This window comes from Cystoisospora suis (genome assembly GCF_002600585.1).
Source record: "Cystoisospora suis strain Wien I chromosome Unknown contig_5276, whole genome shotgun sequence".
Taxonomy (NCBI): domain Eukaryota; phylum Apicomplexa; class Conoidasida; order Eucoccidiorida; family Sarcocystidae; genus Cystoisospora; species Cystoisospora suis.
The window spans coordinates 22,598-35,315 of record NW_027158067.1 but is presented as its reverse complement, the minus strand read 5'-3'; the positions used below and the strand labels follow the sequence as shown (position 1 = coordinate 35,315).

The window sequence follows — 12,718 nt, the reverse complement described above, 5'->3', positions numbered from 1 at the left end:
GCCGACGGGCGCGACATCCGTTACTCCACACCACAGCACAACACTGACTGCAACTCGTATCGTTGCCGCCATGGTCATCACAGCACACGCATTACAAAAACCGTCCGCTGCCTGTGTCCTTCAGTTGGCTACCTTGGGCCAGTGCACGTCGAGAGCTCGCCACAGCTAGAGGTTACTTATACACTCTTCTACAAGTAGAAGAATGGGCAGGACTGCAGTGCACGGAAGAAGGAACTTGGCCACTTCGGACCCTGACAGGGGAGCACCCTGGGTGCATCAGGTCCGGGGTCAAGTCGTCATGATTCCGTCTCGAACGACCAGTCTGCCTGCGCTGCAGACCGCTGGGTGAAGTCGGTGTCAGTTTTCATGTCGAAACCTACAACTGGAACACTATCACTTCCCGTCCGCTCATCTGCAAGAAGCGGAGTATGATCTCCATATGTAGGCGAATACAACTCAGTCCGGCGCGGAGTGGATCGTCTGGGGCGTAATCGTAGGTAACTGCCCTCGGCTTCCCGAGGAAGCTACCTTCTAGACTTCTGCGTCTGCGCCGTTTGGGGCCCCTCTTCATTCCTGCATTCCGTGCTGCCTGTATACAGGATTGAGACTTAATACACCCGACGATGAAGGGCCACACGGCTCTGGCGGACACGCCGGCCACTACTTTTAGAATGCACCAGGTGAAGAAAGCTATTGAAAGCGAGGGAGAGCACCCCTGTCTCCTTAGTCCTCCATTCTCCTTTCTAAGGGAGACGCTACCAGTCACCCAACCACGAGTTTGACTGCTGGATACGTCACAATGAGGCAGTCTTCTGCATTCTGGGGGTTCACTTTCCCCCCGCTACCTGTACCTCACTGCGGCCTCGCGTCTCCAGAACCAGTCTCGTTGGATGCGCTGAGGCAAGCCCAAATTCTCACGGACAAAGACGTAGTCCGGGATTCGGCACCAACATGCAGCATTATCCAGTCGAGCTAACCGGCGCGAAGACGACCGCCAAGTTCCGCTGTCCAGCAGGAGCAGAATCCGATCCGCCAGGATCCTCGGCTCTTCGCCGGAGCGGAATCTGACAACTTCAACAGTGTGTACCAGTCCTAACTCCGTCCAGGACAGTCTGAAGCGCAACTGTGACTAGAGGAGGGCAGTTTTAAGCAGCCCCGCTCCTCGTTCGTCACTGCGGAAGGTGACCGGAGACAATTCGAAGAAATTGTTGCAGCGCGACGCCGTTAAGACAGAGTTCGAACTTCACATAGCGAAGCAGAACAGGACACACCGTATCTGTTACACTTACACCCCCACGCCTGCGCCGGATGCCGTCCGTGCCCGGCACCGTCGCTGGGAAGCACAGTCGGCCTGCCCTGTGTACGTGACAGTGCTCAAAGAAGGCCAAAAAAGCATACCCCCAGGCCGCCGGTGAGTGCAGCCCCGGTACCTCTCGCCATCAGGGTCCGGGTGGCTGACTTCGAGTGTATCACAATGTGCGCTGGCACAATATTTCGTTCATACGCCGGATTCTTAACCCTTTACACTGACTCCAGTCGTGCCCCTTCAGTGCTGCCCAGCGGCTCTGACAAAATTGCCGTAGCTGCACCGCATCTTAGAGAGAGTTACGGGACGAGACTGGGTGATGCGTCAGACTCGAGTCGTGGCTTGACGATAATCAGGATCCCGTCTACTTTTTCGTACGAACCAAGTCTCTCCTGGACTGAAGCGTTCGGACAGGGCGTTGCAGCCAGTAGTCACCTATACGCTTTTTCTCCAAGTGGCAGGAGCAGAACAGAAGAGTCAAAGAAATATAGCGTCAAGCCTCGGAGGAACGGAGTGCGCTCTTCTCATCAACAGCGCCGGCACCAGGTGAACGAGACCGCCCCAAGCTGTAGTGCCCCCATGACTCCGGCCTGGGTCCGTCCCGCTCTGCTCACTGCGGTTTGACCTTGCGGTCACAGTAGTCTGGGACGTATGTCGCTGCACTTCGAACCCATCTAGCCGGGACGCTGCCGCTTTACCGTTCGCTGGGTACGATTTTCGGCGGCGAAAAAGTGCAGACTAGCGTAGGCGGGTCGAATCGCTCGGATCCGAAGAAGTTTCAGGTCCCCAACTTTCCCAGAAGGCTGCCTCCAGGACTTCCGCCGTCCCCGGCAGTCACCCCTGCCCTTGATTCAAGGTGCGTGTACAGAGTACCGGACCCTTTGTACGCCACGTCCGGAGGGACGCCACGAATTTCTGCAGCACCCCAACCACTACTTTAGAAGCACATGAGACTGAGAAGATCTTTCCAGCAGATAAGGGTAGTAGTGTGGATACCCCTTCCCCTCTCGTCTCCTGAGCAGAAGGCAGCAACCGTCTGGCAGCTGGAAGTGTCACAATGACGGGTTTCTCCGCGGTCTTGCAGGTCGCTGCTGTTGCCGCACTAGCGTGCCTGGGAGCCTCTCGAAGCAGCCTAGTTCGAGGCGTGGCGGCAAACCCACTTTCCTCGCGAGATTATACAACGGAATCGACAGACGTTGTCAGCCGACAGTGCGGAAAGGGTACAATCGAGCTAAACGGTTCAAAGAGGACATTTAAATTCAAGTGTGCAGCAGGGGCCAAAGTCGACCGGGTAGAACTTCTTGCTGCAAGGGAAAGCGATGACCTCACCAAAGTGCCCAAAAATCAATTCCAACCACCACTTCTCTGGCCGCGTCAAAGCCACGGCTCGCCAGNNGCGAGCCGGAGGTTCTGAGATTTGTTACTGATTCCACACTAGTAAAGGTCTCCGTACAGAGGCCGGGGCAGGACTTGCAGCAGGAAGGCAGCCCAGCCACAACAGAGTCTGGACTTGATATTGGTGAACCAGAACAAAGGGCGCGCCTATGCTACGTCTGTACGCCCTCCAGTAGGCAGAGCCAGCCGCCCTTCGTCATCGGCGGGGAGGAACAGTTTTCCTGCACGGTGTATGTGACCGTGTTGCGATCATCAAAGCCTCCCCCCAGAAAAAAAGCCTTCCGACTCTGGCTCGTTCTCGCAATCAGAGTCCGTGTGGCAGACCCTAAGCGTAACAGGAAGTGCCGTGGAACTGACTCCCTTTTTGCAGAAAAAAGACGCTTTCCAGAAGAGTAACCTCCAGGACCCGTGCGTGCGTTGCGCGTGCTGTTCACCAGCCCCGCGAGCTCTCGGACCACAGCACCCAGCCATATCAGCTTTTGGAGGAGAACGGACGGTGTTTGATGAGGGCACATGGACAGCTCTACCCGCTTCCCAGCTTGCCCAAAACACTACCCCCTGTTGCCCTCGTGCTGACAAGAATCTCCTCTTGTTTGTTCAGCGGGGAGATACTCCTATGCTCTCCCGCCTCGGAGTGACCTTTCAGGCTGACGTTGTATGAACAAGACGATTTAGAAATGGGATATCCTCAGCAAGACAGAAGCTGGTGTCTCATGGGTCGAGGGTTGTTGCCCGAGCGCGGGCACCGAGTTGCAACGTCGCGAAACTGCTTTTATTCGACACCGTTTGTGAGCCGTTCCGGAACAGCAACCAACCCAGTCGCGCTGGTAGCTCGCGTTAGTCGTCAGTATTGCCCCAGAGGCAGCTGGTGCAGCAGACACGCCCTACAGGGACGCGAATTGTGTGTACACTGGACTGTGAATTTCGAGTGTGTATGCACTGTTTCGTTACACTCATTTCTGAACACGCATACACGAGCTCTACTCTCTTTGCGGTAGTCTAACCCCTACTTGACCTTTCTTGTCGTCACAACCTAGACTTGGGGCTTCAATTCTTGAAGCTGCTTTCTTCTTTGGTCGCGAAAGAACTGAGAGAGAATCAACACAATACCAACACAATGCTCCGGTCCCTCATATGCTCCCGCTCAGTTCGGACATGGTCATATGTAGTATGGCCTGGTAACGCAACGCAGACCAGTTCTCTGCAGACACGCTTGCCGGCATGCAGCAGAGGGAAAACCGCAACCCGGCCCCGGCTGTTTCGTTACACCTCGACAGTGTATAGTTATATGTACTGTGCATGGGTACCCATGCGTACGTGTCTCCAGCAAGTTACAGACATGTGCAAATCTCATGCAGGGGCAAAGAACCCGAGTAGCACTGACTCATATGCAAAGGCATGTACTGAGCTTTTTCTGAGGGTCTAGTTCCCCTGGCTAATTCCAGCTAATCCCAGATCGATTTCTGCACACAGGTGTCCTCTTCGCAACGGCTGGTCCACTACTTTTTACTCCGCATCTTCCTCGTCTACTTCCAGTCCCCCCTGATTCGTTACTGCTGTTTCTCAGTCGTTCCCAGAGACGCTATAACGAACGTGTTGTCTCGACACCGAGAAGAAACCAAGAACCTAATGCCCCCGGAAAATCCTGGTGACTTCCAAGCTCGCTAGGGTCACAGTTGTGCCACCCAGATGCATGCTGCAGAACGCTCTGTGCCATTACCTTCCGCCGCTGGAGTCAGCTTCCCGCCGAATGCCAGGTGTAGTTAGCGTTACCTTCCGCCGCTGGAGTCAGCTTCCCGCCGAATGCCAGGTGTAGTTAGCGCTGACGCACGAACTCTGATTGGTGCTCCTTCTGCCGTAGCAGCTCTCTGTCTTAGATCTTGATCTATGCCAAGCAGTGTAGCATTCTATGCTCCGCGCATACACCTCATGAAGCTACCAGCATCTGCCAGGTCGGTGGTACGCCGCAGACTCATCATCGGCAGCTCCCAGTCTTTTTCACGGACACCACCCTTGCAATCGTTGTTGCGCAGTGCCTTTTGCACGCCCCGCCGCAAAGGTACCGTAACTCTTCATCTCCTTCCGCTGGTTCTTTCGATTCTTCTTCCTGAGGATGGATGTATACAAGTCGGTGTGGCTCTCGACAAAGGGGCAGAAGCAACCGCGGGTGACCCCGCCGGAGAGCCAGGCCGTGGCCACGAAAGTCACGAAGCGCCCTACCACCCTATGCCAGAGGCATGGCGCTATACTTTGGGGGAGCACTGAGCTAAGCACAGGTTCATGGCTCAGTGCTGGCGAGACCGGAAGTATCGGGGGCTTTCCTACACCCAGCTGGGTCACCAATCACTGAAAGGGCGGAAGAAAACTGCAGAGAGTTCGTTCTTTGTGACCTAAAGTGAGTGGATGGGATTGTGTAGGCCGCAGCATGGGTTTTGACGTTGACTCGAAGAGACACGCAAGAATTGCAGGTCACTTCGGAAGTGCTATACTGATCGATGGCGGCTCCGGCGCGGCGCTCATCCGAAGAGGATTAACTGTTTGCGAAAAAAGGTGAAAGACAGCATTTCATTTGGCAACAAGAGGAGACCCTTGCGCCCGTGCAGACAAGACAGCCGCGCATCCGATTTAGCCTCTCAACCACCTCGGCTGAATTGTCTCGGTCTCCACATGGCTCTGAACGGCCAGGTGGCCGCCAGGGTCAACTTCCTCAGTACAGTGCCAAGCCGGGAGGGGAAAACACAACGACGCAGGACGCCGCCAGGGGAATTTGAACAAGAACGACACTCTAAATCGGCTTGGCAGTCGTTGGCCACGTCAGATCTTTTCTCAAGGAACAACGAATCTCTCGTCACAGTAAGTCACAGCAAAGCGTCAAGCCAGCATTCTCTGTAGAGGTTTTTGTATCCATGGGGCGACCCTGTTCAGCTCGTCAACGAACTAGGCTACTGCCGTCCCCAGAATTCGTTTATAACTAGACAATCAGGGTCTTCGCCACCGCCCAGGCTCCGAACGTATCGGGGTGCGCTGGGCCATGACCACAACCAGTAAGAATCCAGCGTAGCGTCAAACACAAGCGCTAACATCTTCGCGGCCACATGGCCCAGTTTTCCAACCACCTCCAGATGAGTCCGCTGGGGGCCTAGCTCATGGAAGTAGTCCGAGAGAACGGTACTTTGGCTAGTTTCTCCAACGGTTGCTTACCTGAGGTCAAGGCACACTACAAGTAGTGTGCCTTGACCTAGTCGCGTATCCGCTTTTGCTTTAGCTAGGAAAGGTAGAAAGGCTCACGAGGTCAAGGAGGACCCCTACATACGTCAACCTCCAGAGAAAGTGGAACGTTCTACTGTCGCTGGTAACACTGGTACACTACGAGCAGAACGGAGGGAGTCATTGCTTCGTGTGTCCGCGCGGGTTGATGTGAGCCGCGGCAGACTGCCGTTGAGATCAGTCCGCGATGTTACCCCCCTGAAGTTACGAACCCGTTTGAGCGGGAGACTGCCAGCTCCCATTCCTCATCTACGCTGTACCGAATCGGAGCAATATTTCCAGGCGCAAACCAGTAAGATCAGTACAGAGGATACTTTCGGTCCGATTGCGTCGAACAGCTGGCCACGACTTCCCGGGAGCTGCACTCAGACCCTAGCCGTTGAGGCCATCCACTTTGGCTTGATTCTCCGTTCCGTGCCGCATGCACGCAGGGCCGGACACTCTGTATTCCAAGTGTTGGCGCGTCCCACAGATTCTGCAGACACCCACACCACTTTCCGGAGTGCATGAGATGGGTGAAGACGTGAGTACGAAGGAAGAGTATGCCAGTTTACACTCCGCCGCTCTCCCTTGTTAGGTTCAATCCAAACAATCGCCGCATCACCCGCTTAGCTATAATTGCATCACAATGACGAAATCTGCTCTTCACTTTCGGCTGGCTGCAATCGTCTGTATCGCACTACCCTGCGTCGGGGGGCTCAACTCCAGTGTCGTCGTAGGCGTGAAGGCAAATTCAGTCGGCGCGCACGGGTATGTAGCCCTAACGGCAGCAGACACTGTGCCGATCTGCGACAAACCAGAAACACCGGTTGAGCTAAAGGGGTCCAAAACAAAGTTCAACTTCAAGTGTCCAGCAGGAGCAACACTTGAACCGGTGGAAGGCGCTGCCGGTGGAGGTGCTCTGGGGCGAGGGACGGACTTCACCAGTGTGTACCAGTTCAGCCCTGCTTCGCGTCAGTCCGCATCGAAGCCTGCATGTAACAAGGAGCCTGCAGTCTTGGACACTCTCGTTCCTGGTTCGTCACTCAAGAAGTTGAGCCCATCAGGCATGAGGAAAGCGTTGCAGCAAAAAGCCACCGAGACCGAGTTCGAACTTACTATCGGTGAAGCAGAACAAGACACGCACCTCTGCTACATCTGCAGTGGCGCGACGGGTCCCGGAGCCGTCCCCGGCGCGCAGCACGTACAGACGGCCTGCACCGTGTATGTGACGGTGCCCCAAAAACAAAAACCCCCCGCAGATGGCCCCTCCGATTCCGGCTCCTTCTCCCCGTCAGGGTTCGGCTGGCTGACTCTCAGTGTAACAGGGTTGGCGCTGGGTCTCATTTTCCGTCCATAGACAAGAAGGCTTTTCCGACGACGAGGGCAGCATCCAGTGACCTCCGCCGTGCCTGCTACTGTAGCCCCGCCGTACCACGTCAAGGAGAGGAACGGACAAAGACGAGGCCGCAAGGCAAGTCAGCCTCGTTCCGCGCTTTGAAGCTGAGAGTCTCTCTTTGTTTTTTCCGTACTGACAACAAACCTCTCCTTGTTTGCATTGCTGCAAGGAGGGTTCTGGTAGCTCTGCCCATTCTGCGACAAGCTGTCAGAGGAACGGGTGTACAGTGAGTCAATCTACAGACATTGATTCAGGTGAACGGAACCCGTGTATGTCGCAGGGACCGAAGGGTGCTAACGGAGCGTAGACAACCCGTTCGCGATAAGGTGAAATGCTATTTTCGGGACAGAGGTTCCAAGGCTCTTCCTCAGACGAAACCGCACAGTCACGCCGAGATCTCGTTTCTGAAGTCACAAGGTCCGCCAGGCTCGCCGGAGTAGGGAGCCCTCTGCTGCGAAGTCCCTAGGACATGTCTGTTTCCATTTTCAGACCGAGCACTCGTTGTCAGATAGCGTGGATGCTCGACGGGTAGTACTCCGGAAAAATCATGCCTTCTGGGCGTCAGCGGGGCGGTGCTTGGAGATGTGTGCCGTCCTTTAAAGCCGTCACGCTCAGTTGTGAGCAGCAGAATTAGAGGCATGGGATTCGACCGCGTGCTGAGGTATCTTTTCCCTTTGTGGCCCGAACTGAGAGTCACACTCATGGCTTATCTGTTGTCTGACATGCAAGAAGTCGAAGTACTTGGTTACCTCTGCTCCATGTGGAGCAAGTCTAGTACAATACTTGACAAGAAGCGCAGGAGCAACAGCGGAGACATAAAAGACCCAGCTGCAATCGATAGGAACGAGGTCCGCGGGTCTCTACTCCGGAGAGCAATCCACACGGGGGACAAAAGTAGAACAGCACCTCTTGGATATTTGGGTAGTCGAGCATCGACGACGTGCTTACCCGGGTGGTTCGATGTTTCCTTTTCCCCCGATAATTGGGCTCTAAAAAAAGTCATAGCAAATCGAGTGACGATGTTCCTCGAATCTGTTATTTGGGATGTGGATTGTAGTCCTCTGCGGTCCAATCCCGTACTTGCGGACACCGATCTCACTTTCTACCTCTCCCGTGGCCGACCAATAATTCAGCCGATGCTCTACGTTTGGCAGTGTGGCAAGAAAGACCCCTCCTGTTCTCCCCTTCAGAAGCTGCCTCTCCTGTCTGAGGAGAGAAAATGGAGAAGAGGCAAGCACAATAATCTAGTCCCTCCCGTCCTGCTCCATTTCGCTGGAGTATGTCCATGTATATCATCTGCAGGCAGCTAACCACAGTCAGTCCCCAAGTATTCACACATATCCTGTCCGTCTGCGCGACCTTCTTGCATCTTCTTGCCAGGTTGCAAGAAGACATATACGGGTTGTTTCTGAAGCTTTTGCTCCACCGGGAAATCGATGGCTCGCCAGGAATCACAGCCATTCACCGACTTGATTACGGCTGGGAATAATTTTTCATCCTTCACCATTGTCACCTTCCTCGTCTGGTCCTCCAACTATCCCGCTCGCGGGAACCAATGACTCCTCTTTTACACTCCATAACGAACTTGCTCCCTCAAGCCAGGATGCCACAGACGCATAAAACGGTAGTGTCTGCAGGAAAATTCGTATACGTTCTCAGGCGCGGTTCCGTTCGGGATGTGGTACACAAATCGCTAAGAAGAAAAACGAGTGACATCATCTCTCATTTCTGAAGTGAATGACGTTTCCCGTTGGCTGGCAGTGTGCTGCCTCGGACTGCTCCGCATGCGGCTTGCCAACTGTCTCGCGGCGCGCGTTCACGGCGTAGAAAAGTGCGGTATTCTGTGCTCATGATCAGATCAGACTGGTACCGTGAGCTGCCAGATCAATAGAAACGAGGGAAAGCCATGCCAACAACCACAGCCTGCCTGCCGAACACCAGCACTTCAGATCATTCTGTCCAGTGCCTCGCCGCCAGTCTGCCTTTCTGGGTGTGACATGCGGTGAGCACGGGGCTGGCACATCCCTGTGACGCAAGTCGGAAGAAACTCGCATGACCTAACACTATGAGAGGGCGACACGACGTCCCTCCGGACGCCATTGTGCTCAACATATTGGATGTTTCAATGCGTATGAGACCACAAGTCCCTTAATAAAATCTACACCGAGTTGTGTTACTCCTTGTGGGAGGGGCAACGGGGGGTAGGAAACATGCGGTTTCTTTGAAGGGGAAGGCCGTGCACAAGGCCATGTGAACTCATTATGAGTTTCACGACAGACATCGTACCAGAGAGACCAGGTGAAAAGGTCACAGAGTGCCACCGAACCAATTGCTTCTCGTATACAAGAGTTTCAACTGAGATAGATGAGAATTCCGAGAACCTGGTGGGGAAAAGGAGACAAGTGTTAGTTTTTGATGGGAGCTGAGACGACCATGCAGTCAACTAAGAAGGTAAAGTGACGCACTGGATTGAAAGCTCTCTGCAGCAACGACTATTTGTCTTTTCCGGAGACTTCACGTCTCAGCGACTAACTGAAGCTGAGAGCCTGCGTCTTGAGTAGTGTGTCGCAAGTCTTCAGTCGAAGGTCAGCGACGGGTGGTGACCCGGGGCTGTCGGTCATGTAACGGCATCCACACCAGGTTCGTAGTTGCTTACGCCCTGAGTGCTCGACGAGACTCCATCTGTTTTTTCTCATTGGTTCATCATGCTGTCATACCGTACAGTGATTGCATTACCCATGAGGGGACAGCATCCGCCCATTGACAAGCTAGGCTGACAACCTCCCTAGGTGTAGGTACTTGGTTGCGAAAGCACGGTCTCCGTCACGGCGCAGAAGCTCTTAAGTTGCGCGGGTGCGGTAAGCAGTTCTACGGTGGACGAACGCTACCCCCCGCTTCGAACCAGCGCCTTTGCGACCTTACTGGCTTTTGGGACATCTGTCCGATCAAAAGTAGATGAGTGACTGCCCACAGAAGAGTTTTCGGATTCGCTGCGTTGTCTGTGCGTATCTTTTCGTGTAGCAATTGATTACCGTATGCCAGGCACTCGTATAGGACACTACAGCCAGTATTTAGTCATACGCTTGTGCTACAAGTAGCGGGATTGGAAAAACCGAAAAAGTTTGTTGAAGAAACCTAAGCACGCCAAGCAGTGACATCGGCACATTCTGGGCTGGCCGGCTCGAACTGAAGTCGTTATAACCGTGTCCGTCTGACGCACGTGTCCAGTCTGCCGTCTTTCAGACTTCGGGTGAAAAAAACAAAGCAGTCCGGGGTTCAACGTCACCGGCATTTGCACCCCATATGTCCAAGATACTACCGCTTCGCTTTCGTTGATATACCGAGTGCCGAGCTGAAGCATGATCTCTACCCGATAAACCAATGCAGATCAATTCAGGCAGCCACGAATTGCCCGCAGAACGACAATTGAACACAACGAATGACCCTGCCTTTGAAATTCTCCCTGTCGGTAGGATCCGAGCTTCCCCTCATTGTTCCATCTCGAGCTGTGCGTCTACAGGATTGAGCATATTTGTTGTGGACGCGTGGAGGGCCCCACAGTCCTCCGGTACATTCCCTCAACTATTCCGAAGTGCATGAGGTGTGTTGAGATTTAGCAACAAGAGAGGGCACCCTCTGCACCATCCTTACCTTCTTTTTGACAAAGAGGGCAACAAGCCCCAGATCGTCTCTCCGACTGTTGGATACATCACAATGAGAAGTTTTTCTGTGTTGGGGCGGGTCACGGCCGGAATCTGTACCGCGCTGGTTTGTCTTCGCGTGTTAAGGCCCGCTCTCGTTCCAGGCGCGGATGCAAATAAAACTTTTCTACATAAAGATGTAACGCAGTCGACGGGAAGTGGCACCGAGGTGTGCGATAAGAATCCAGTCAAGCTAAGCGGCGAAAAGAAGACATTCAAGTTCAAATGTGCAGAGGGAGCAAAACTCGAGCCAGTGGAACAAGTTTCCAATGCTGGGGGGAGCCGGCGAGGCGACAACTTTAGCAGTGTGTACCAGTTCACCCCCACTGCCAGCCAAAGCAAAACGGGAGAGGAGTGTACAACCGCGAATCCGGGTGTTTTGAATGATCTCGTGCCGGGATCCTTACTCAAGAAGGCGGAGGCGTCCACACACGAGTCGAGTATCGTGCTGCACCAAAAATCCGGCTCGCCGGAATTCGAGCTTACTATTGGTGAAGCAGAACGAGACACGCACCTCTGCTACATCTGCAGGCCCGCGGCGCAGGAAGGAGTCGGCCCCGTCGACCGGGACGTACAAACGGCCTGCACCGTGTATGTGACGGTGCCCCAAAAACAAAAACCCCCCGCAGATGGCCCCTCCGATTCCGGCTCCTTCTCCCCGTCAGGATTCGGCTGGCTCACTCTCAGTGTAACAGGGTGTGGGCTGGGTCTCATATTTCGTTCATAGACAACAACGCTCTTCTGACGACGAAGAGACGTCCAGTGACTTGCGTGGTGTCTCCTACTGTAGCCCCGCCGTACCACGTCGCGCAGAGTAAGGGAAAGAGGCAGGGCTGCACGACGAGTCATCGTCGCTTCGTGATTTGACATCGAGACTAGTCTGTCCTTGCCTTTTTCGCACTTAGGACGAATATCTCCTATATGCGTTGTTGCGAGGAGGGTTCCCAGTCGTTCTGCAGTTCTCCCGTTTTTGTCAAATAGACGTCCCTTAAAGCGAGTGCAGAGACGTTTCCGTCTGCAGAGAAGCAGATGCTGTCACCTAGGGGCAGACTCTAACTAGCGAAGTGACTGCGGGAAATCGGGAACGAAACTACTGTGTCCTCTGAAGAGAGCGTCGACGAGCTCACTCGAAAGCTAGGCTGAATACAGCACATCAGACTACGCCGATGCAAAGTGAATCACCGTAACATCTCACGCTACACCCAGCATGCACGTCCTCGCTGAAAGCGGAGACCGGCTTCTTGCTAAGAACCGCTGTTCACTTGGCGGTAGCTGCTCCGTCGTTACTTCCGTTGATTTACTGAAAGCGGCGCGTGCTCCTGCGGACTGAGCGTGAATGCATCGATTGCCTGATGAAACGAAGGTGCACCCGGACTGTAGCAGCTCACAGCTGTCGGATGTTGACGAATTCCGTCATCCGGCAGGCCGCCACCCTAAGAAACTAACACAAAGCTAACGATCGTCATGCATTCAGTTGGGTCGACCGAAATCTGAGTACACGAAGCAGGTGAGTTGGGCACTTTTTCGCGGTTGGTCGTACACAAGCACTCAGAACTGTTTCGCAGGTGCGGCGTTTTCCGCGCACTCTGAAGCCCGCAAGGCAAGTGGCAACCACACCAAAACAAAATGGCGTACCACGAAAAAGTACATCATTTTACACGGTGGTCAGTA

The 12,718-nt window shown here is 54.2% G+C and overlaps 2 protein-coding genes across 2 annotated transcripts; one reads left to right on the top strand and one right to left on the bottom strand.

Annotated features, from left to right (window-relative positions):
- Positions 1–10,345: 10,345 nt before the first annotated feature.
- On the bottom strand, positions 10,346–11,038 carry CSUI_009074 (uncharacterized protein). The gene has a single exon (XM_068069193.1). The coding sequence runs from the start codon at positions 10,705–10,707 to the stop codon at positions 10,435–10,437; it is 273 nt and encodes a 90-aa protein (XP_067918835.1). The 5' UTR covers positions 10,708–11,038; the 3' UTR covers positions 10,346–10,434.
- Positions 11,039–11,402: 364 nt separating this feature from the next.
- Positions 11,403–11,966, top strand: CSUI_009073 (uncharacterized protein; the record flags this gene model as incomplete). The annotated part of the gene is made up of 1 exon (XM_068069192.1): positions 11,403–11,966. A coding segment is annotated over one exon (372 nt), but the record flags the coding sequence as incomplete, so codon positions are not given.
- Positions 11,967–12,718: the final 752 nt, after the last annotated feature.

Coding starts and splice junctions, on each gene's coding strand:
- CSUI_009074 (XM_068069193.1), bottom strand. CDS start 10,707: ATGCTTCAGCTCGGCACTCGGTATATCAACGAAAGCGAAGCGGTAGTA.